Source organism: Aedes albopictus, chromosome 1, assembly GCF_035046485.1.
Source record: "Aedes albopictus strain Foshan chromosome 1, AalbF5, whole genome shotgun sequence".
NCBI lineage: Eukaryota > Metazoa > Arthropoda > Insecta > Diptera > Culicidae > Aedes > Aedes albopictus.
In genome coordinates, this window is record NC_085136.1 from 252350827 (window position 1) to 252371552 (window position 20726).

At 41.5% G+C, this 20726-nt stretch overlaps 2 protein-coding genes across 13 annotated transcripts in view; one reads left to right on the forward strand and one right to left on the reverse strand.

Moving 5' to 3' along the window:
- The window catches only part of LOC109400469 (uncharacterized), a 57888-nt gene extending 56100 nt beyond the window's left edge, over positions 1-1788 (forward strand). For all 9 annotated transcript variants that reach the window (XM_062846607.1, XM_062846608.1, XM_029860189.2 and 6 more), the window contains one exon: positions 349-1788. In XM_062846607.1, the coding sequence (XP_062702591.1) occupies positions 349-1589 (1241 nt within the window). In that variant the 3' untranslated portion in view covers positions 1590-1788. The remainder of the gene's footprint in view (positions 1-348) is intronic.
- A 6664-nt stretch (positions 1789-8452) lies between these two features.
- LOC109400494 (uncharacterized) overlaps positions 8453-20726 on the reverse strand; it is a 31179-nt gene continuing 18905 nt past the window's right edge. Inside the window, exons 10-12 of one of the 4 annotated variants that reach the window (XR_003894294.2) lie at positions 20376-20683; positions 8782-8887; positions 8453-8715 (exon numbers count right to left, since the gene is read on the reverse strand). Coding sequence is in view for 1 of the 4 variants with exons in the window: in XM_029860613.2 (XP_029716473.2) it covers positions 20478-20683 (206 nt within the window). In the remaining 3 variants the exon portion in view is untranslated. Of the gene's footprint in view, positions 8888-19679; positions 20684-20726 lie in introns of those variants that run through there. The other 3 variants (XR_003894293.2, XR_003894292.2, XM_029860613.2) reach the window with 3 other exon arrangements.

Consider the following 20726-nt stretch of genomic DNA (forward strand, 5'->3'; position numbering starts at 1 on the left):
GTTTGTCTGTGGTCCCATCTTTGTTGGGATTTGGTATTCATATGAGACTGTTGTGCGAATGGGGTCAGTATGGTAATTTATCCTGTAACAGTAGCTGTAGCTCAATTGAATAATATGCGTTGTTCATCAGTCGACGAAAAGCTTTGGCAAATCCTGGGGTTCTCAAGTGTCTCAAGATGTTGAATGATCTGAGGCCAATCAATATATGTTCCTATGGTAATGGGGAAACTGAGTGATTGTCTCTTTCAATTACAACTTTTAATTATTAAAACTACACAAAACGCTCATGGCAAGCTGTTAATTTTTCATTAACCAATAGTTCAACACTTTATATTTTATCTCTTACAGGGCCATATGTCCCCACCAGACTTGATATGCATGCTGACAAAAAGAAGAAACAAACGGAAGAGGAAGCTAAGAAGCAAGCGGCCAAACCAGCCACTGCAATTGTAATCGAGGACGAAGACGAAGTGGTCGTTGTGCCCTATAATGACTCGCCGAACAAGAATCAGAACCAAAAGGGTAAAAATCAGCAGCAACGAGGTGGACCTCAAAACAAACAGCAGCAGCAGCAACAACAAAGACAGCAACAGCAGCAAAGGCAGGGTGGCAAGCGCAATCGGAATTCCAATTCATTTGGTGATGGTGGCCCTCCGCAACGACGCCAACAATTCCATCCGGACGAACAGCGCAACCAGATGAACCCTTGGCAAGATCGTCGCTTCCAGCCATTCCAGCAACAGGGTCCTCCCATGGACGAGTTTGAATTCATGCAGATGAATCAGCAGCAGCAGCAGCAGTTCCGACCTGATGGCCCATTCGACCGCTTTGGCAACCAGGGTCCGCCGAATATGAATATGAATATGAACATGCACGAGTTGGAGCAGTTGATGATGGCCCAGCACTTCAACCAGGACAACGACAATGGCTTCAATATGCGTGGCAACCCGATGGATTCCATGGACCCACCGTTGGAACGTTCGCCGTGGGCTCGACAACAGCAGCAGCAACAGCATTTCGATCGCTTCAGTCCACCTAGGCAGCGTTCGCCATTTGGCCGAGGCTACCCAGACGATGATCCTTGTTTCGGTCGGGATTCGCCCGGACTTCCATCGAACATTCCGGACGACGAGATCGACGAGTACATCATGCGCAAGCAGGAAGCTATCAAACGTCGCTTGGAACAGCTGGACAAGCAGCTTATTTCCTCGGTGGAAATGACTCGCCATCGCGACTTTGAGCAAGCTTCCCGACGTCGTCCGGGAGCTGGTACGGTCTTCAGCGATAACGGCGATGTGCATTACGTTCCCAATCCGGCGGCGGTTGCGCGGAACCGAGGCCGTCGCGGTGGCGGTCGGAGAGGCGGCCGAGGAGGCGATGGTGGACCCGATGGACCGTCCCGAAGAAGCAAGGAAAGAGGTCAGAACCAAGGAGGCCAAGGCCGTCAACTGAAAGGTCGTGCCAGAGACCCATTTGCTGACGTGGACATTGTACCGATTATCCGGATATCGGAAGAACGATCTCCGTCGCCGAAGCGCAGCCGGGAGGACGAATTCGATACTGCTCAGTTTGACGCCGCTTGGAATTAAGGTTTTGGAGAGCGCCCTCAACTCGGACGGTACTCGGAAGGAACGAGTATCGTGTTAATCACAATGTGTTTTATCTCTGTATGGACATTTGGAACCACTGCATTGACTTTGAAGTACGATTGACATTCGATATGTATTATTTAAAACTCAATGGTAATCACTAATACTTACCTATAAAAACATGTGTAGTAAATGATAATAGTTTTGTTTTCTTTTCTATGAGAAATCCCTTTAACCCTTTCCTTCGTCGAAAATCGATGGTGCTCTAGACTAGAGCAACCATGGAAAGTAGAGGATTAAAGACTTAAATCTACCGAAAATTGAAAGCTTAGCGTAGGTATTATGCTTTTGGTCGAAATACAAAGTGACCGAACGTGCGAAAATTGATTTTTAACCTACTTAGAAATGTCGCAACTCAATTTGGATTAGTGCATATTGTTGCTCTTAATTAGCTCAATGATGCGCAACAGAAAAAATAGATTCAAATTTACTTCGCAGCTGCAACTTCGCATGTGCTTCTAGCGACGACTTCGATTTGGTGGTGCGACGATAATATCTCTCGAGAGTTTGTTTTTCTGTTGGGTACATTTCCACTGCGACCAATAAATTGTTGAATTAGAGAGAGTATGGGTTGGCTGTGGGCTGCGAAAACGAATAAACGAAGATGGATTCAACTGTTTGGTCTACTTAACAATCATTGCTAAGGTAAGTGTCACTATAATGGACAATCGGAGGTTAGTACAACCTACTTCAATCTCAATAACAGCGCTTTTTCGGCTTTGATACCAATTTCTCACACAACTATACAAAACTCTCAGCCCTTGTATCTCTGAACCTAATGAAGTTTTTTAAATATTTTAAAACTGTAAATCATGATTTCAAACACATATACCATCAGGGTACCAGATTCCGCTCATCTAAGGCCAGTTTTGCAGAAAAACATCATCTGTTAAATAACTGTTAAGCCAATTTGTAATGTTTTTGCATTTTAAGTTAGTTCAATCTAAGTACAATCAGATACAAAACAAGACTTATGTAGAACTTTTCATAAAAACATGATTTTATTACAATTTGTATGAGACCAAAGTGGTCCTAATTCCGCTCACGGACAAATGTATGCCATCTTTTAAATAGACGTTTGCGGAAAAGTGAATTATTTTTGCAACTTTATGTTTTTACAATTATTTTTTCCTATTCGGCGGGAGTGTATAAGAGTGATCAAATACACTGTGTACTAAAATCGACAGTTTTTACGATTTTCACGTATTTTTTGCGTGAGCGGTTATTGGAACACATAAAATTTCCTACAGCTTTTTTGGGTCCAATAGCCGCTCAAAAAATTCTACTGTTTTGTTTTTAAAATTTATGTTATTTGGTAAATACTGCATAAAATGGCTTTGCTTTCATATAATTTATATTGTCCAAGAATATCAGCAACGAAAAGGGGGTATTTATGCGTGAAAACTTGATTTTTGCAACAGTGAGCGGCTATTGGGTCATGAGCGGCTACTGGTACACTGACGGTAATTAGCATTGTGCGAATACGTTTTCATGGCAATGTTTTACTGCATTGTGTTCTAAAAGTAAGATCTGTTTCCCTGTAACGCTAACCTAACGTATTACCCAGCCGCGACAAGCTGCGTGTCACGGTAAGTGACCGCGAACAAGCGAACAAGATTGCAAACTTTGAACTCTTTTCGCGGGAATTCAAAGTATATCTGCCTAGTCACGAGGTAGAGTGCTTCCAGTACTTGATGCTGTTCAAATGAACAAGGTACAACCTGACGGCTCAAAACAATCGTCCAACTCTTTCCGGGTGACTTTTTCCGGCTCAGCTCTTCCGAGCGTTCTCGTGGTTGGGCTTCTTCGGCTACCTGTTCGTCTCTACGAACCGAAGGTAATGCATTGTGCAAAATGCCAGCAGTTGGGCCACACCGCAATAAACCACGTTGCAGTATGTGCGGTGAACAACATGCGGAGGGCTCCTGCAATACGGAGCCAAAATGTACCACTTGTGGCGAATTTCCTCCCCACGAGCTCAGTGCATGCCCGAAGTAGGTAGAGCGGGAGAAACATTCCATAAACTCCTTAAAACAGCGGTCGAAGCGATCTTATGCAGAAATGCTGAAAAAGATCGCTCCGGCTGTTGTTTCATTAGCCCAACCTTCTACTAGTACTAGTATTTTTGAAGCCCTGCCGGATAACGATCAAGGTTCTGACTCTGAGGGTGGTGTAGAGTACACTATAATTGAGACAGGGACGAAAAGAAAGCGAGTCGTTGCAAAACGACACATGCAATAGGGAGCTTCTCAAAATGCTCCTGTTGATGAACCAACTCTTCAAAACCCCCTGGTAAAATCAAGAAGGGACGGGAACACCAAAAAGGTATCACCTCCAGGTTTAAAATTTTCGGCTGGAGATTTTCCGTCACTTCCGGGAGCATCTGAAACCCCAGTTGCTCCAGTTTTTCGTCCAGAAATCCATCAAACTAGTCAACAGGAACGCCGACAGAATCCAGTCGACCTTTCCGGAAAATTGACTCTTTCTGGGATTGTGCATATCATCTTCGAAACTTTGAATATCTCACCCGCTATAAGAAGTTCAATAAACATGGTACTTTCTTTTGTGAAACCTCTTGTGAAGCAACAGGCTTCAAATTGGCCGATTCTTGAATCTTTCATATCTTTTGATGGTTAATTTGTCCAGTGAGGTCGGAGGTATGATAGAAGTCCTACACTGGAATTGTAGAAGCTTATTTTTTATCTGTATTAACGAGATGTTTAGCCCTAGGCTAGTTCATCTCGGGACCCACGCTTTACTTCCCTTCCGAAGGAAGAACTCACATCTTGCGAGTTTGTCGGGAGTGGGATTCGATCCCAGGTCCTCGGCGTGATAGTCAAGTGTTCTAACCATCACACCAGGTCCGCTGTAGAAGCTTAATTAAAAACATGGATGCTTTCAGAGTTGGCCACCTGTCTGCATCGGCTGATAGTCAGGATCTGGGAAACCGAACAGCTACCGGAGGAGTGGCGACCATTTAGAATGTGAGAACTATTTTGAATGCTGCCTACAAAGTGCTATCCCAAATCATCTTCCGTCGTCTGTCACCTAAAACGAATGAGTTCGTGGGAAGTTATCAAGCCGGCTTCATCGACGGCCGGTCGACAACGGACCAGATCTTCACCGTACGGCAAATCCTCCAGAAATGCCGTGAATACCAGGTCCCAACGCATCACCTGTTCATCGACTTCAAGGCGGCATACGACAGTATCGACCGCACAGAGTTATGGATAATCATGGACGAAAACGGCTTTCCTGGGAAGCTGACTAGACTGATTAAAGCAACGATGGACGGTGTACAAAACTGCGTAAGAGTTTCGGGTGAACTATCCAGTTCATTCGAATCTCGCCGGGGACTGCGACAAGGTGATGGACTCTCGATCATGCCTACTCTTCAACATCGCTCTGGAAGGTGTGATGCGACGAGCCGGGCTCAACACAAGCCGGGGAACGATTTTCACAAAATCCGGTCAATTTGTGTGCTTTACGGACGACATGTACATTATTGCCAGTAACAAGTCTGAATAAACCAAAGAGAAAAAACGTCAAAATTGGAACAGCCGATCTAGTGTCATCCCTATAGTTCCAATCGAGCAGGAGACCTGTCAAAACGACAAGGATTCTCCACTTTGGTATTACTCGAGACACTTTAATGAGACATTTTACGAACCGATAACAATGTTGATGATGATATTGATTTTCACGTGGTAGCGACACTACCTCCTGTCAAATTTTCATTCATAAAATCAGCTCATAAGCTAACTTATACTTGAATCGAACTTGACAGTTTTCTCATGAGTTGTTATGTATTTCCCCGTGTATTTCAAACTTTAGTCAAACTGGAACCTCAATATTGCAATAACGGTTAAGCACGCTGTAATGATACTTATGTGTCTCGTCACCCACCTTATGCAACTACATTAGTGGTCTAATAATACTTAGCGCGCTCGGCATTGTTCCATCACAGACAAACAGACGTCTCACTCTACCAACTTCCCATCGTTTCCTTTTTTAACGGACTATTCAAATATACTGTAGTTCGCAAATCTCTCGTTCATTGCGCTCGCGTCGTTTTTGCTCCTGTTTGACGTTTGCTCACTACCGCCATCTACTCAGTGGGTTTGCGAAACACAATAGCATTGGGCGATTATACTTTTGTGCCGATGATTTTAATCGCACCTTGTTCCAAGTGATACGTCTGTTTGTCTGTGGTTCCATCATGCCGCTCAAAGTGTTGCCACAAATAATGCTTAGAGCACCTTTAACGGTGCGCTTCTATACCTCGTTTGGCAGCCCTCCATCATTGCAGCAAACTTTACCGGTTGCTGGATGCGCTCGCAAAATACAGGGGATAGACAAAATGATCGGGACAGGCAAAATTTTCACTTTTCAAAAAATGTTCAACTAGCTGTAATTTTTCGAAAAGTGCATCGAATATTCTCAAATTTTTACTGTAAGTTCAACAACTAGTTGTGTATCAGTGGTCCAAATTTGGGAAAAATCGGCCCATTTTCCACGGAGTTATAAAGATTCTTGAAAAATGTAAAATTATCCGATAGCCATCTTTGAGATGTTACATCTCCGGATTCAATGAACCAATTGCAATGAAATTTTGACCATTCATGACTTATATAATGATCTCTGAAAAACATTTAACTTAACTTGAAATTTTTAACAAGAGACAAAGTTATAGCGATTTTATTTTTTCCAGATTTTTTAGCAAATTGGTCTATTTTCAATATGTATTCTATTACTTTTTCAATTTATTGGCGGCTATGTTGTTACTTTCCTTCTAAACACATTCATATATAAGTCAATTAGAGGGGAATTAAATGCACTATAATTTGCATCTTGAATTTTGAAATGATGTTGAAATTTTGGGTAATTTGATGTTTTATTTGAAAAATATTCTAATCGTTATAATTTTCTTCCGTGTTGAGAATTTTAAATTGTGTCAACGATTTTTCATAGCTTATTATACAAGTCATAAATGGTCAAAATTTCATTGCATTCGGTTCTTTGAATCGGGAGATATAACAGCTCAAAGTTGGCTATCGGATAATTTTACCATTTCCAAGAATCTTTATGGCTTCGTGGAGAATGGCCCGATCTTTCCCAAATTTGGACTACCGATACACAACTAGTTCATGAACTTACAGTAAAAATTTGACAAAATTTGATGCACTTTTCGAAAAGTTACAGCTAGTTGAGCATTTTTTGAAAAGTGAAAATTTTGCCTGTCCCGATCATTTTGTCTATCCCCTGTAGTTGCGCTATGGGTGGGTGATCAAATATAGTAGCGGGACAGTTGCGCTACTAAAAATGCTATGGGAATATGACAGCCCTCCCGATACGAATCAGGGTGACTAATTTGACTGCTACCGGTGTGGAAAAGGGTGGTTAAGTCAAAATGGAAGCGCTGCGCGGGTTGCTCGAATAGTAGCCGCCGTTAATGTTGCTCTTAGTTTGCGAAACCCGGTTATCTGGCTGGTGGGGTATGGGAGCCTAAGCTTCAACGCTTCAACTGTTAATGCAATCAGAGACTACTCAGACCTCGACTCAGACTTAGACGCGGGCCGATCCAATATATGAAGGGTTATCCAAAACGCTCTGGAGAATTCCCAAAGCGCATTCTCATAATGCTAGTAAACCTAAGATGCCATTAACAGGAGGAAAATGACAAGATAATATAATATTATATGGTTTATGTAATGTAAACCAATACAACATAACAAAAGAGAACCATTCCAAAACCATTTAATTAAATGTATAACCAGTAGTGAAACTACAATTCAAAACAATATATTTACGGTACATTTTATTGTTTGAAACCATATGTGTACCATACCATATTGTTACGATACTTAACTACCCGTATAGTATATTGTAAAAATCTTATTTACAATTTACTGTATGGTGTCTACATTACATTTTATTGTTTTTGTATTTTTGTTTTTACAGTGGTGTCTATTGTAAAAATATGGTTTTAAATAGTACTGTTACAATACAACGTTAGGTTTTTCTACTGTATTTATTATTCGGGACGCCATCGTGGTGCGTAAATATTAAGAGGAAACAAATCATCATCGTTAAGCAAAAAATCAAAAGCAGTTTTCTCGCTGAAATGTCAACCAATGTTAATAAAAATTTATCACTACACTCTGGCCACCATCTGGATAACGGTGAAATAATTTTCTATGATGGTTTTGTGACTTAGACGAAGAAAACTGCTTTTGAAAAATTGATGCTTGCTGATGACTGAATGATGGTTATTTGAGCCTTAACATTTTAGAAGGGTAGGATATCGGATAACAAACAAAACAACGGGATTTTTATGCCATATTTTTTATTGTCAAAATACTAGTCAACTTACCTCTGAAATTGCTTATTTCTTACTGGATGTCAGAGTTCAGAAATGTGAAAAACATGCGGGGCGTTAAGGGCCGATTTCTTCACCCTGGCTTAAGCGTTAAACCAAGTTTAACTATATGGGTAAGCCTGGCTTACCGGTTAAGCCGAGGTGAAGAAATCGGCCCTAAGGGGAGCGTGCATCAAATCGACCCGGAGTATTTTTTTTTTCGATTTTTCTTTTATTAACGAGTAAATTTAAGATGCCAGCTCGATTTGTTGTAGGGTCCGGGACCATTTGGGCAGGGGGGCCTATTTTGGGCATTTGCTGCCATAACTCAGTTAATTTTTGACCGATTGACTTGATTTTTGGGACACAATCACTGCCGTGAATCGCATATCAGTCCCATCTTTGCTGGATTTCCTATGCAAATGGGACAGTTATGCGATTCACGGCAGATCAGTTATGTGCAGTATCTAGCCATGATCAAAAATTCAAGTCAATCGGATTAAAATTGACTGAGTTATAGCAGCAAGTGCCTAAAATAGGTTCCTCTGCTCAAATGGTCTCAGACCCTATTCAGCGCAATTTTATTCAGGTTTCCGCATTTCTAATCATTTCTACGAAAGTCCAGTAGCAATTGAAATGTGTAGGACTGCTTTGACAATTTCACACTGATACTGTTACAGTAAGTAGGCATCCATCGCCTTGCGGTCACTGTTCAATCGCCAGGGTACTAACTTTCAATGTATGTACTGAAAACGGAAATATTGTTTCACTTACCGACAATCTGGGACAGTCTTTTTGTTTGATACATCGAAGTTCATCCATAGAAGTATGGTTTTGGTCACAGTGTCCGCAGTGAGTGCTTGATTCGGTGTGGGAAATCCTAGATGAAAATATGAAAAATAATTTTAATAATAAATGCAAAAATGTAATTTTTTTTTCGAATAATTTTAAAGAATCAGAATAGGGGAAATTGTTTATATTCGTCAGTTTTGTTCTCTTGGTCATGGGGGATTTTTTGAAAGCTGTTTGGCTCAGAGTTGGCCTCCTTCCCAACCAAGCTGAACTATATGATCAAGTCCTGAAACTAAATTTGGCCATCAAAAACCCCCCATGACGAACAGAACAAACATGCCGATAACACCCATCGTTACCCTATTTGAGCTTTGTAAAAACTAACTTTAAACATAATATAAAATTCTATTCATATCCGCACTCTCAGCTTCATAGGTCTAGTAAAATCTACGATACAATAAGAAGGTATGGGCTGTCCATTTATTACGTGAGGAAATTTTCACGATTTTTCGACAACATCAACCTCCCCTTGTAAGATGGCGCGTAAGATTTCCCAAACCCTCATAAACCCTTGCGTAATTGATGGACAGCCCCTAAATCAATATTTTCTTCTTCTGATCTTTTGGGAAAGAAGGTTAAGGAAAAACGTCTTGAAATCCCGCTTCAACAGTGCATCAGAACTTCTGGCGCACAAATCCCAAGTAAGCAAGCTTCAAACAACAGTGCATTTTATTATTCTGTTCTTGCTCACTGGTAATAAGCTTAAAATAATGGGATTAGATGGGCTGGTTTTGTTAACGAAGAGATTTGTGAGCTCGAAATCGTGAGTAGGTGCCAAAGTCGGCCATTGTGGTGGCCATTTTGGGATTCTAACAAGTCTGTCCTTAAACCCAGTTTTCATTTTTATCGTTTGGCGCCATAAGCCTAATAAAACATTAAATCTGGAACTCGATTTGAATAGGTCGTATGTGCTTTTGTCGATATAAAATTCGATCAATTCATTTTAGTCATTGTAGCAATATGGCAGATATTTTGCAAACTTTTAATGATGGAACAGAAAGCCTGTTTTGTGAGGATTCTGCTGTATGTATCAACTTTGCTCAATTTCAACGGTTTTCGCTATAATAAGCGAATCCAACTGATCGAATTTTTAATCGACAAAAGCACATACGACCTATTCAAATCGAGCTCCAGAAATGAACATAATTTATCATATGTTGCGTACCAATCTTGATAATTGGTGTAAATAACATAGAAAGAACATCGTATCTACACAACCTTATGGCACGTGTTCTACCCTCGTCACAAACTGGAAGTTAAATATTCACTCAAACTTTCATGTAGTTTCTCACAGGACATTGATAACACATAGATTCGAAATTTTGCCAAAAGCTTTATCACTTAACTTTATCCTCTTAAAAATTAGGATTAGTAAAAACTCTAATTTACTTTTCTTTTTTTCACTGTACTGATCACTGCACGCACATCGGTTTCTTTCACTCTTTCTCTTTTTTCGCACTTCTTCCGTACGATATCTTTATAAAAAGAAGGGACAATGCATGCTGCACAAAATAATGTTAAAAAACGGGGATATCGCCAACCTCATGAGGTTTCGTGAACAATAGCTTCAGAAGACGCTAGCATGAAATTTCTAACTGCAATGCAAGCAAACGCATTTGGTTCAATTTTTTTAGCAACAGATTAATGACGTGCCCTCATGGCGACATTAATATTGTCCTAATCCCTTTTTAATTCAATAATTGATAAACCATTTTTGGCGTTGACTTTTCCGCTGGGTCTTAAAACTAGGTTAGTGCTAAACATATCAATTTTAACTAACTTACCTCAGATTTCATTATCATACCTTTCAATTTGAAACGAATCGTTTCAAACGACTGTAGCTGCGATGGCACTCCTTCGTCCAGGGACGCTTATGTATATGATTCCAATCAGGCCAATTTCGCCAAGTCGAGATAAAAATTTTATGTGCACTTAATTTTTTTTTTCATATTTCCTAATCGATGTCCAATAACGTGCATAACTTAGCATATGTTTAAAAAAAAATAACGTAAAAGCAAACTGTGAAACGGTGAAAATCGCGATCCGAAGGGATTCGGACCCATGACTCGGTATATACTAAAAGACTACCATGCAAGCCTTTTTGATTTAAGATTTTCAACTAGGTACATGATTTCAAAACAGTCGTAGTCGGTGGAAAGCCAGTGTTAATGTGTTAATCACTTGTGCGTTTACCTCCTACGCTATAAATTGCGCTCTTCTTGACCTTAGTTTCCAAAGATTTTTCAGTTTGAGGCGATTAATGATGAGTATTCCATGCTCCCGAGAATGTAGCCGCGATGATTCTGGTACAATATCTCTACTGGGAGCTGCAAGTCCTGCAGCACATTTTTTTGCAAACGCGTTTCAGTCGCCATTTTCTCACTTTGCGCGTCGACGACGGCTGACACAGACGCTAAGCATTGGTATTATGTGTATACTCACATGTTTTTTTGCTATGGGTGTTCACACATACCAAGTATTTGTGAAACTAATCTAGAGCATAAACAACAAATATCTTGGTTATAGTTTAGGTAATAAAATTTATGTGTGGGAAGGTCAGTTGGATCGATATGTATTTTCACATAAAATAAATATTTGTAGTTTTTGCAGTGTGGATGCAAGGCGTCTTAGTATCAGTCGGCCGGAAATGTCGCGGTTTCCCATATGTTGCAAAATAATTGATGCAGCAGTTGTGCGGATACTACGGGGTCAGCTTTAAGCATCTCAGCTGATATGTGATCGACCCCTGTTCGATTTCATGCGTCGAACCCTTGGAGGATCATGCTGAGGTGTTCGCGGCGTGACTGACACTTGAACAAGGTTTCCAAAGTGTTTGAACCAGTGTTTCAACTGATCAGTCGGGTCAGTCAGTAACTGTCCAGACGTGTCTTTCACGGGCATCCTAGCATTCGTCTTAGCCCCACTAACACGACGTGAAACATCGTAGAAGAGACGGATGTCGCCGGTGTTAGCGGCTCTCTCGCCTTCGTCGGCTAGGGTGTCCGCCCAGGGTATATTCCCAAATCCTGGAGGGATATTACTGTAAAGTTTATTCCGAAAGTGGGTCGTGCGTCGTATGAAGAAGCAAAGAGTTTCAGACCTATCAGTTTGACCTCTTTTCTTCTGAAATGCTTAGAACGCATTGTGGATCATTATATCCGTGATGTTCATCTGGCCAACGTGCCTCTTCATGTGAACCAACATGCCTACCAATCTGGTAAGTCCACTGTGACTCTTTTACACAAGGTTGTTTACGATATCGAGAAAGCATTCGCTCAAAAGCAATCTTGTTTGGGTGTTTTCTTAGATATCGAGGGTGCCTTTGACAACGTGCCTTTCGATGCCATATTGGAAGCCGCACGGAGTCATGGTATATCTCCAATGATTTCCAATTGGATTCACCAAATGCTCAAAAACCGATATCTCTTCTCGACATTGCGTCTAGCAGGGATTAGGAAATTGAGTGTTTGTGGATGCCCCCAAGGGGGAGTCTTATCACCGCTTTTGTGGAATCTCGTAGCAGATACGCTATTGAGGCAACTCAATAATAGCGGTTTTCCTACTTATGGTTTTGCCGACGACTACCTAACATTGTTAGTTGGTATGTGCATCAGCACCCTTTTCGACCTGATGCAAAACGCCCTTCAGGTAGTTGAGGGTTGGTGTCGCCAATATGGCCTTTCGGTTAATCCGAGTAAAACATCTATTGTTCTTTTCACGGAAAGGCGAAACCGTAATGGCGTTCGACCTTTGCGTCTCTTTGATTCTGAAATCGATGTGACTGAACAGGTAAAGTACGTTGGAGTCATTCTTGATTCCAAGCTTTCCTGGACACCTCACATTGAGTTCAGAATCAAGAAAGCTTGTATGGCCTTCGGGCAATGCCGGCGTACTTTTGGTACAACTTGGGGTCTAAAACCCAAGTATATCAAATGGATTTACACAACTGTGGTTCGGCCAATATTGGCTTATGGATGTCTTGTGTGGTGGCAAAAGGGTGAAGTGAGAACGGTCCAATCAAAATTAGGCCATCTCCAAAGGATGTGCTTAATGGCGATGTCTGGAGCGTTCTCTTCAACTCCTACGGCAGCGCTAGAAGTTCTCTTTGACGTTGCCCCACTACACATTCATCTCAAACAAGAAGCCCTTTCTTGCACTTACCGGTTACGGGTACTCGGTCTACTAGAGGAAACTCCTGTGAACCGCAGTTCAACACACACCTCGTTGTTTCCACTTTTGGTGAATTGGGACAAAATTGTCCTTGCTCCAAGTGATCTTACAATTGCTTGTAATTTTCCATATAGGACATTTTCCACGAAATTCCCTTCCCGGGAAGAGTGGACATCTGGTTATCTGGAAAGAAGTATTTCAAACGGCATCGTATGTTACACTGATGGCTCCCTTCTCGAAGGTCGAGCAGGTGCTGGTGTTTATTCTCGTGAGCTAAGGCTGTATCAGTCTTATTCACTTGGTAGACACTGTACCGTTTTTCAGGCCGAAATCTTTGCTCTTATGTGCGGAGTGCAATCAGCACTTCAGCAGCACGTAATGGGCAAAGTAATATACTTCTGTTCAGATAGCCAGGCTGCTATTAAAGCACTTGCTTCGGCCAACTCCAGGTCGAAGATAGTTATCGCTTGTCGAACTCAAATCGAGGAGCTGAATTCAGCAAACGCTGTTCACCTTCTATGGGTACCTGGTCATTCTTCCATCGCTGGAAATGAATTGGCTGATGAGTTAGCTCGCTCTGGAGCATCACATGACTTCATTGGCCCTGAGCCAGCTATTCCGATATCGAAGTGTTGGATTAAGCTTCAGATTCACACCTGGGCTGTCACTCAACACAGACAATATTGGAATAGTTTGGAGTCATGTCGTCAAACCAAATTGTATAGTGCTGAGCCATCTCTACGGGTGGCGAAGTATCTAACTAATCTGTCTAAGCAGAATTGCAGCATGCTGGTCAAAGCATTGACTGGCCACTGCCGACTCAGCTATCACATGGCGAATATTCAGCAAGCTGATTCATTTGCCTGTGATAGCTGTGAATCCGATTATGGAACTTCGTATCATTTGATATGTAACTGTCCAGTTTTCGCGCAACTGCGTTTCCGAGTATTCGGTAAACACTTATTAAGTGAAACTGACTTCAGAAACCTGAATCTTCAGGATATTCTGTTGTTCTTAACCCGCTGTGGTAAAGAGCTATAGGCTCTCTTTCGCTTTATGCGTTATTACAGTGCCCTTTTCAGGGCGCTGTTTGAACCCATTGTGGTACGCTTGTGCGTTAGTACCCTCTTCCAGGGTATTTTTCCTATTTCCCTACCTGTCCCTATCCCCATCCAAATCCTTTTTCCTTCCTTTTCCCTCAGGTAGATGATGAAATAGGCTGTTATTTTAGCGATGGCACAAATGTCCCAAATGGAGGATAACGTGCCTCTGGAGCCGGCCTTCTGATACCTGATGTATTTTCACATAAAATAAATATTTGTAGTTTTTGCAGTGTGGATGCAAGGCGTCTTAGTATCAGTCGGCCGGAAATGTCGCGGTTTCCCATATGTTGCAAAATAATTGATGCAGCAGTTGTGCGGATACTACGGGGTCAGCTTTAAGCATCTCAGCTGATATGTGATCGACCCCTGTTCGATTTCATGCGTCGAACCCTTGGAGGATCATGCTGAGGTGTTCGCGGCGTGACTGACACTTGAACAAGGTTTCCAAAGTGTTTGAACCAGTGTTTCAACTGATCAGTCGGGTCAGTCAGTAACTGTCCAGACGTGTCTTTCACGGGCATCCTAGCATTCGTCTTAGCCCCACTAACACGACGTGAAACATCGTAGAAGAGACGGATGTCGCCGGTGTTAGCGGCTCTCTCGCCTTCGTCGGCTAGGGTGTCCGCCCACGACGCTCTTTTGTCCCGTTTACATGAACGTTTCACTTCCTTCTCGAGAGCCGAATAGCGCTAATGGGCAACGGTTTGGGCTCCTCGAGTTTTCGCTCGCTCTATCGCGGCTTTGGCGTTTCTTCGCTCCTCTATCTTCCTCCAGGTATCATCTGTGATCCACTGCTCTCTCCAGGTGCGTAGTTCACCCAAATTATTCCCGCCGGGAGCGATAAAGGCGTTCTTGATGGCGCTCCATTGATCTTCTACGCTTCCACCTGCTGGAATATCACCGCAGCGTCTTCCAGTCGGTGTGTGTTGAACCGGCGCCCGATTTTCTCCTCCTGTCGTTGGATCCTCGTAATGCGCAGTCGGATCTCCCCGATTAAGAGATGTTCGTTTACCGAACAGCTCTGGAATGGCTCATCGAAGATGGGAGTATTTAGAACGACGTATGAAGCGCGATCAGTTGTTTGCTGATGTTGTGAGGTCAAAAATGGCAGACTACGCAGAAAAAAGGTATGTTCGAAGGCTGACTAAAGAGGAACTGAAAACACCAAATGGTCGTGTAATCGGGATCAGGCAAGGTGCAGATCATCAAGTAAGGAGTGCTACCGTCCAAACTGCCAGTGGAATCTATGAGCGACCTGCGGTAAAACTCGCCGTGCTTGACGTAGGCGCTCGAAGTAATGCAGTTTAGGATGACTGCATTCCGAGGGGGAGTGTTGGGTACGCTACGTCAGAGCCTGTTCTACCCCGCTTGCCCCATGTAGACAAAGCAGAATACTCATTCTCGCCACGCCCTGCGCCTTTCAAAGGGACTGATAGCAAGCCGAATGAGAAGACAACTGAACAACCGATGACACCGAAACAATAGATGAACGGAGTGAAATTGGTCGCTACGAAGTCGGCGTCGGTGGTGTAGTGGTAAGCGTGGTTGCCTCTCACCCCAGTCGGTCGGGGTTCAATTCCCGTCAACGCCGATGGGATTTTCTGAGACATAAAATCCGTGATCACGCCTTCCCTCGGATAGGAAGTAAAGCCGTAGGTCCCGGCCCATGTGTTGATGGGTTCGATATGTAGGGCCCTCAGGTGTGGTGGCTGTCTCCCTGGGGCGTCGGAATTTAAGGCTTAGCTCCTAGACCCAGCCGACGTAAAACACAACTGGCGCCGAACGGTGCTAGTTGGCCAGAAAGAAGAAGAACAAGAAGAAGAAGGTCGCTACGAATATTTCGGCTAGTAATAATACTAGAAAATAGTTTAAATTGCACCTTGAATTCGATATTTTTTTTTATTTTTAACATTACTATCGTATAAGCTATGAAGTTATGTGAAATCCTTGTGTTTTAACCATGAATGTCCCTTTTTACAGTACTTAAAGCAATCCCGCTAACAAGAACGGTTCGAAATTTGTTGAATTGGAAGCCTATTATTATTATTATATAATCCTATTTGGACGGTAAGATCATGGCTAAACTCTGGATAAGAAATCCGTTACAGTATTTAAATTCTAGTATTTATATTACAAACAGATTGAGTTCAGACATAGACACAGTAGATGTTGTCACCAGACTTTACACTGTTTTTCTAAGTAACTAAAGGAAGTTTGATCAGCAATCTTAGTATAACTAAGTGCAAATACCTTTGTTTGGTGGTAGCGAACACTATCGAATTTTGTAATTACAGCAATAAATTCACAAAATTATCGCGCCTGCCACCCAACATGAGATGATGGTCGGATGCAATGTTGGCGCTACGTTGGTTCCGCACATCAAGAAGGCTTCGTCTCAATTTTCGACTGATACAGATGTGGTCGATTTGATTCTCCATGACGCCATCACGGGAAACTCATGTCACTTTGTGCACTGGTCGATGAGGAAAGAACGATCCCCAATCACCATGTCATTGTTGCCACAAAACTCACCGTCCCGCTCATTTCTCCGAGACGATGCAGACGATTAAGCATGTGGCTCAAATTATCATCCTACTAAAACAAGGGATTGAAGCGCTGTTTGTTTTGTTTCTTTTTTTTGTATTTTTCATTAGAAGTAAGCACGCAGCATATCAAAAAGTACGGAATCAGTCGGTGCCGTAATCGTTTGTTTTCGAATAGGATGAATTTGGGAGCATGAGATTACTTATGGCACTCGTACCCTATTTAACTACATCCAAATTCCAAGATATAAAATATTGTTTATCAACAGATCAATGCCGTGCCCTCACGGCGACATAGCATTGTCCTTATCCTCGTTAACCTTCCGTAACTCGCGCGGTTGGCCATCACCGTCAGCACCACGCTTATGCTGAGTACAAAAAGTGCGATCGCTCGAGGGTTAAAGTTTAAAAATTCTATTTGTATTTGTAATGTCAACCGTGTAGAGCTCAGACTCTTCTGATCCTTCTGATTCTTTCAGTTGATTATCAATTTTAGAATTCTTAAGCTGAATTTTCTTTTGGCGTGTAAATAGGTAAAAACATATTTATGACTTAAAACTATATTACAGCTAAACATATCGAACTTAACTAGCTTACCTCAGATATCGTTATCCTACCTTTCAATATGAAACGGTCATAGCTGCGATGACACTCCTTGGTCCAGGATCAGCGTTTGTTACGCGTGTAGTTATTATACGCTAAACTGCTTGTGAAACTGACAACCCTGCAATTAGCGATCCGGTATTCGGAGCTGCCTATAGTGATTCAGAACGATAGGACAGTGCGTTTTGTTCTTGAGGGACTGCTCATAAACCACGTAGATCAAACTTTGGTCATCTCAAAGCCATGTGATTAATTTGAGGAGCTCTTGCTATTCCTTCGGCGGGAAATCTTCTGGATTTTTTTTAGCTGACTAATCCGGTATCTGTCGGCGTGGGCATCAAGAAAGGCGATAATGGAAGCCACTGCCAATGGAAAATAGGAACTACGAAGGCCGAATATGAGTTAATTTTGAAAACAAAAAACCGAACTTTTGTTGTAAACAAACGATTTTCAGCTTATCTCACCTGGCGCCTCTAAAATGACAATGAGGGAGCATTCGAACTTACCTCTATCTTGAGACAAAATGGTGCATCCCTGAACTACTATAAAAATTTCTTTTCAATGAATGTTGGCCTAGTGTTATTTGAAGTAGTAAAACCGGTTAGGTACTCTAACAGTCATCAGGTGGAAAAATTATCATCATATTACCGTGGACTCTATCTCAACGACCTACTTCTCGATGTGTCTTCCTGTCTCATTGATTTCGTCAATCTCTTCAATCTGCATACAATTCTACCTTTACCTGCCGATATCTTCACATCTCCTGACTACAGCCGATCACGTTAATTATTGCCCTATATTTACTCTATAAATGTCGATATGGAACTGTGCATTGGCATGACCACCTAGATTGTTCAGAATATCAACGTTAAAGGAAAAGTAGCACATCCCCATCAAATCATCTGCTCGAATTGTATGAGCCCTGATTATCATATCCTAACAGTCCTTTCCCTTCCTGAACAGAGAGTGGGCACTTGGTCGACACCGTTATCCTTCTCCTTTTTCAATCTAGCCTTCGCCTTACCACAGAGAAACAGACGTGACACTCCGATTGCTTCCTATCGATCACCTTTTTAACGATTGATTCAAATATTCAGTAGTTAGTAGGACGATTGACCACTCGCGGCGCTGGTATCGTTTTTGCTCCTGTTTGACGTTTGCTCACTACCGCCACCTAGTGATGGCCCGGCGCCAAACACAATACGTTTAGCATTGGGCGATTACCTTTTCGTGACAATGTTTTTAATGAAATTTGTTCTAAGTGTTACGTCTGTTTCTCTGTGGCCTAACATTCATGTTAATTTCCTTTTCAAGAATGCAGTTTGTCACATTTCCCGAAATAGAAATGACATACTTTACATAACATGGCAGCACATAGAATTCTGCAAAATATTATAGCATTCCCTAACTCGATGCGTTGGTTTTTATTGTACAAGATTCACTCACTTTTCACATTCTTTAACAGCATTTTTATGTTCACATTTAATTTCTTCCAATGCACGTTTCTACATTTAGCTTTAAATTGCGCATTTCGTTTCACGAACTTTTTGTTTTGTTAAGAAAAACGTCAGTAGCGTTGCCCACTACAACATTTTACCGCTTTGACTGCACGTATAAATTTGTCTGAACTGAATGAAACAAGCTAAAAGTAATCTGAAAACCTACGAAATTTCTTCGATGCGGTGTCGCCTAGCTATTATGCGTCGCTTAGCTATGAAACTTGTGTCTAAAAAGACGAATACCGATGTCATCCACTGTTTGGTCCATTACTTAAACTTAGTATAATAGAGAATAGAAATGGTTGTGATATAACTACAGATATTTGTACATTACAACTGAAATTCCTCAAATGTTCAGGAACAGAATCCGCATTTGCTGACCCTTTCAAACGTTTCAAACATATGTGCTCATTCTGCGAATGGAGTGACGTGAGAAAAGTCGGAGTCGTATATCGAGATGAGGAATCCACTCTCGAATGAAGTGACTCGCCGTGTAAATCAAATGGAGAGTCACCTCATTCGAGTCGAGATTTCTCACCTCGATATACGACTCGATATATTACTGCTTTTCGCATAGTTTTAACTTCTGCTAGAATTTGCACACTACCATTTGATATTTTATCGTGACGATGTTTTCGACTGTAATACGTTCCAAGTGTTACGCCTGTTTGTCTGTGTTCTTGTACAGCTACAACATCATATTTTTTCATGCTTCATCGTTAAACATTAGGATGTTAAGCCCAAGGTTTAGGCTAGGTTGGGTTGGCTATTCAATCTCAAAACGTATACGGTATACCAATACATTTATCTCATACAATATCTCATACAAGGCAAAACAGCCAAAATCTTACAGTTAACTAACTTAGAAGCTAATTGCTAAGGGGAAATAAAAATACTGCTACGATAGTTCACTGCATGTATTGAAATTGATGAATTACATTTTGAAGTTCGGTTACAATATTACTTGCTACTACTAGTAGATAGTGAATATATTAAATTCTAAGTGTTCTATAGTTGGTAAATGTATCTATTCTAGCTGTTGACATATAATGCGCATAATAGGTAGTGTAATTAGGAGTTATTTCATACTTGGTAAAACTAGTTTTTTTAACAAAGGTTCAAATAGCTTAAAATTAACACTAAAGACGTAAAATACGAGCAATTGTTCTCATACAACGCCCACTAAAACGTAAGATTAGGATAAATGTACTTCTCAAGACGTTCATTATAGGAATACAATATTTAATGCGTACGCTTAGATTAAGGGTGTAATTGAGAACTTCCAGTTATAACATCGAAAACTTATTAATAATTACTACTAAAGATTTTATTTGGGTTTATTTTTCTGATATTTTATGTTCTGTCTCGAAACACCGTAACAATCTAACAAAATAAAATGTATCAGGTCTAGAATTATTCTAAAATTATTGAAAATTCTCTCCAAACTCAGCCTTTTCTGCTTGACAATGTTCCTTCTTATCTATCCCTAACTCTCTAATTAATTCTATCAAATCCCCTCACTATATAAATCCAAATACGCTTAAACCACCCAAGAAAATGTTCATCATCAATGAATTCAAAATCAGAACGGTACTCACCCCTTGCTTCCATAGTCAGTCCACGGAACAACCATCGAAAGTTGCCATCATTCCGAGGAACCATCAAGCTTCCGGCTAATGCAATCATCAGTCAGCACCTGTCTAGCGCACGATTGCGCCCACTTTGCACTTGCTCCCGGTGACCAGCTTGTGCGTTTCCAGGGCAACCAGTACGGCATCTCGGTGCTTGAAGTCGATCACGTGATACAGGGCGGTCATATTGCCGTCCGTCTTGTAGCTACGGGTCCACAAGTAGGAAATGTCTCCGCACAGTTTGAACGTGTTGAACACGTCGATTTCGGTGTATTCTACGGGGAGAAGGGGAAAAAGTATGTTAGTTGTCATATTCGG